At 64.5% G+C, this 3,416-nt stretch overlaps 1 protein-coding gene across 3 annotated transcripts; it reads right to left on the bottom strand.

Moving 5' to 3' along the window:
• Window positions 1-476: 476 nt before the first annotated feature.
• IRF7 (interferon regulatory factor 7) lies at window positions 477-3,416 on the bottom strand. 3 transcript variants are annotated; one of them, XM_017678821.3, is made up of 9 exons: window positions 2,945-3,416; window positions 2,685-2,847; window positions 2,393-2,603; window positions 2,079-2,137; window positions 1,788-1,992; window positions 1,534-1,626; window positions 940-1,464; window positions 743-861; window positions 477-670 (listed from the first exon to the last, which is right to left on the bottom strand). In XM_017678821.3, exons 1-9 carry the CDS (start codon window positions 2,956-2,958, stop codon window positions 518-520), a joined length of 1,542 nt encoding a protein of 513 aa, XP_017534310.3. In that variant the 5' UTR covers window positions 2,959-3,416; the 3' UTR covers window positions 477-517. The 3 variants fall into 3 exon arrangements, with proteins under 3 accessions (XP_017534310.3, XP_017534311.3, XP_017534309.3); XM_017678822.3 differs by having other exon boundaries at window positions 940-1,458; XM_017678820.3 differs by having other exon boundaries at window positions 940-1,626.

The following is a 3,416-nucleotide window of genomic DNA, read 5'->3' as shown; positions in this document are numbered from 1 at the left end:
TCGACTGGCTCAGTACTTGAAAGGGAAATCCTGTGATCAGGAGGGGCCTCTGGGGGGTGGCTGGGGCTCCTTGGTCCATCTCAGTCAGGCCTTGTTTTCTATAACAAGAGGCCCTGCCCTGATTCTTTATTCCTTTTGTTCTGTAAATAATGCTCAACTGCACCACCTCCTCTGAGCAGAGCACACTGTTGGCAGGTGTCCAAGGCCAGGGAGCCCTGAGCACAGCAGAGTCCCCCTGTTCATGACGGGGAACCCCAGGGGCCACCTCCCCAGCATGCTTGGCCAGAGCAAACTTTGCTCTGTTCTTTGAGCAGTTCATTGGCTCTAAGGGGTACGGCTGGAGCCACTTCACTGTGAAAACAATAAAGTGCGTGTGCGTGGGAGGACTGGGGCTCCTGGGACTGGGGTGTTGGGCGGTGAGTCTCACAGCCCAAGTGCTCCTCCTGAGCCCACCCTTGTCAGACATGAGCACCGGATCTTGGGTTATTTTTATTGGATGGGGGCATGTGGTCTGGCCCTAGGCAGGCTCCACCTCCATGAGGAAGTGCTCCAGGTCCTCAAACAGGCTGTTGGAGCTGGATAGGCAGAGGCTGAGGCTGCCACTGTCCAGGGAGGAAGCTCCTTCGCGCTGCACACCCTCCAGGTATGCCCGGCACAGCCATGGCTCCAGCTGTGGGGAAGGCTTGGTCAGGCCAGGTGGGGGGCTACGCAAGGCCTACCCCCAAGGGACCCTGCAGCTTACCTTCACCAGGACCAGGCTTTTCTCCTTGGGCCTCCCAACCGGCAGGTCCTGCCCAAAGCCCAGGTAGATGGTGTAGTGGGGGGAGCACTGGCGTCGGCGAGCCTGGAACTCCCCCAGCTCTGCAGGAGGGGGCTCTAGTAAGTGGGGGTGGGTGGGGAATGGAATGGTATTGGCCCTGGCACAGGTGCATTACTGACCTTGGAAGAAGGTGCTGAAGTCAAAGATGGGGGTGTCCTGGTTCCTTTGCAGCAGGCGGGCAGGGGTGGAGGGGCTGGTAGAGCCCAGGGGGCCACCCACCTCCCAGTAGACCTTGCACTTGCCCAGGCGCCTGGCCCACAGCCCGGGCCCCCGGAGCTCCAGCTGTAGGCCGGGGGCCACGTGCTGCAGCAGCTTCTCTGTGTAGTGAAGCTGCTTCTGGTCAGGGAGTTCAGCAGGGCTGGGGAAGGCCACAGGCTGGGGCTCCATGGCCTCAGGAGCCAGGCTGGGGGGCCCGTACAGGAACATACAGCTCGGGCGCCCCACCACCTCCTGCAGCACTGTCCGGCCCTTGTACATGATGGTCACGTCCAGGGCCCCAAGGCTGGGCTGTGCATGCAGACCAAGCTGTAGGCAGCTGGGCCCAGCCAGGCTCTGCTCAGCTGCTGCAGGGGCACCTGGTGTGGTGCAGGGCTCCACCTCTTGTGGGGGCTGCTGGGGCTCCAGAGCAGGGGCTGGACCTGTATCTGGGAAGAAGGCCTGATCTTGGACCTGGTCTCCTGGCTCTCCTCCACATACCCCTTGGCTCTGCTCACCTGTCATCTGGTCCTGGTGCAGGGCCTGGGGCTGTGGCCTGGGGCCCTCCCCTGCCCGTGGCGAGTGCAGCTCCCTGGCAGGGAGCCCTGGGCCTGAGGAAGAGGAGGAGACAGCAGTGGGAACAGCCCTGCCAACCCAGCTGTGTCCAGCACCATTCCTCCGGGCGCACCCACCCCGAGCCCCCGTCCCTCTGGGGCCTCTCTCGTCCTGAATGCTCCACAGGGCAGAGTACCCCCCCAGCCCAGCTCCTCACCAGGAGCCTCTGGGGGGGCTGGGTCCACTCCACATGCAGCTTCCAGCACATGGTCCTCCAGGCAGCTCTGCTGCAGAGCCTGGAGCAAGAGGTCTCCAGCATCGCCAGATGGGCAGGAAACGCTCAGGGGCCAGGGCTCAGGACTCAGCCCCGGCCCAGATCTCTCACCAGCCCGTCCTGCCAGGCATGGTCTGGAGTGCCCACCCTGTGGGGAACATAGTGCCAGCATTAAGTAGCCCCCAGTGAGTGGTGAGATCCTCCCCAGGAGAGAAGGGGGCAGGGTGAGCTTACAGTGATGGGTGGGGCATCTTCAAGGGCCTCTTCTGCCACCTGGTTACTGCCTGGACCTCCTGAGGGAGAATTGGGGTAGAGGGGATATTGGGACCATAGGCTCTGGGGTGGGACACCTGGACGTGAGTCCCTGGAGTCCCAAAAGCTGGGCTGCCTCCCCTTCACCGGGCCCCATGGGCTCCATCGAGGAGCTTCTCCCCCATGGCCTGGCACCAGCTAACTGAAACAGCAGGGCTGGCCAGAGGCTGCCCCGCCTCCTCGCAGCCCTCAGCCTGTTCCTCTGCCCTAGCCACCACCTCCCTGGCAGTCCTCACCTCTGCACCTCTGCTCCGAGCTGAGCGTGTACACCTTATGCGGGTCGGTGGGGTCCCCGGAGTTGTCCTGCAGCATCACGAAACGCTTGGTGCTGCGTAGTGCACAGCGGAAGTTGGTTTTCCAGCCCGCCCGGAGCGCGCCCTCAGGGGTCAGCTGGTCCTCTCCGCTCCCACTGGGCTGCGGCCACCTGCCACGGGCCACAGCCCAAGCCTGGAAGGACAACGGAGGGAATGGGCTGGGGGATGGAGCCACGAGCCAGGCCCTGTCACCAGGGGCAGTCTAGGATCCCACCTTGAAGATACGAGAGTCGGCCTCGCCCAGGTCCTTGCGTGCGAAGTGCTTCCAGGGCACACGGAAGCATGTGCGGGCCGCATCCAGCCACCGCAGGCCCTCGTAGCGGCCGCTGCTGACCTCGCCCAGAAGCCAGTCTCCAAAGAGCACGCGTGGGGCTCCCCTGCCGCAGAGCAGCCGGCAGGTCAGGGCAAGCGGGCCGCAGGTGCTGGCAAGGTGCGTGGGGTCGGGCAGCCAGGGAGTGTGGGCCAGGCGCTCACCTTTCTGGAGCCATGGCTATCGCTCCCTCTGCAAGATCCGGAGCGAAGAGGCAGTGCGGCCCTCTGCTGGGGGGAGGTGTGATCCTGGGTGGCACTCACGTGTTAACGGAGTTGAGAAGGGTTCTGTCACCACAGGTAACGTGTGGCCAGATGTCGGGGTCACAGATGTGGGTTGGGGGGTGAGGCGACACCGTTGCCTAGGTATGGATTCCCTGGCAGAGATGGCGATGGGCGTGGCTCAGGTGTGTCAGAACGTCAAGAACCTCCCAGGCTCCAGGAAAGCGAAACCTAGGCCGCGGGGCGGGGCGTCCGTGCTCCCAGGCCGACCGCGCGCCCCAGGGCGACCCGACACCGGCCTCCCGGCAGCCCAATCCGCTCCGCCCGCACCCTTGGCCCCAGCCCGCTCACTGCTCTGCCCAACGAGGAACGCCGACCCGCGGCGGCTGCCCCCGCACCGGGAGGGCCAGGTCCC

The sequence above is a fragment of the Manis javanica genome, chromosome 11, assembly GCF_040802235.1.
Source record: "Manis javanica isolate MJ-LG chromosome 11, MJ_LKY, whole genome shotgun sequence".
In the NCBI taxonomy this organism is placed as follows: domain Eukaryota; kingdom Metazoa; phylum Chordata; class Mammalia; order Pholidota; family Manidae; genus Manis; species Manis javanica.
Note: the sequence above shows the minus strand (reverse complement) of the source record. Positions and strands in the feature narration are given on the sequence as shown.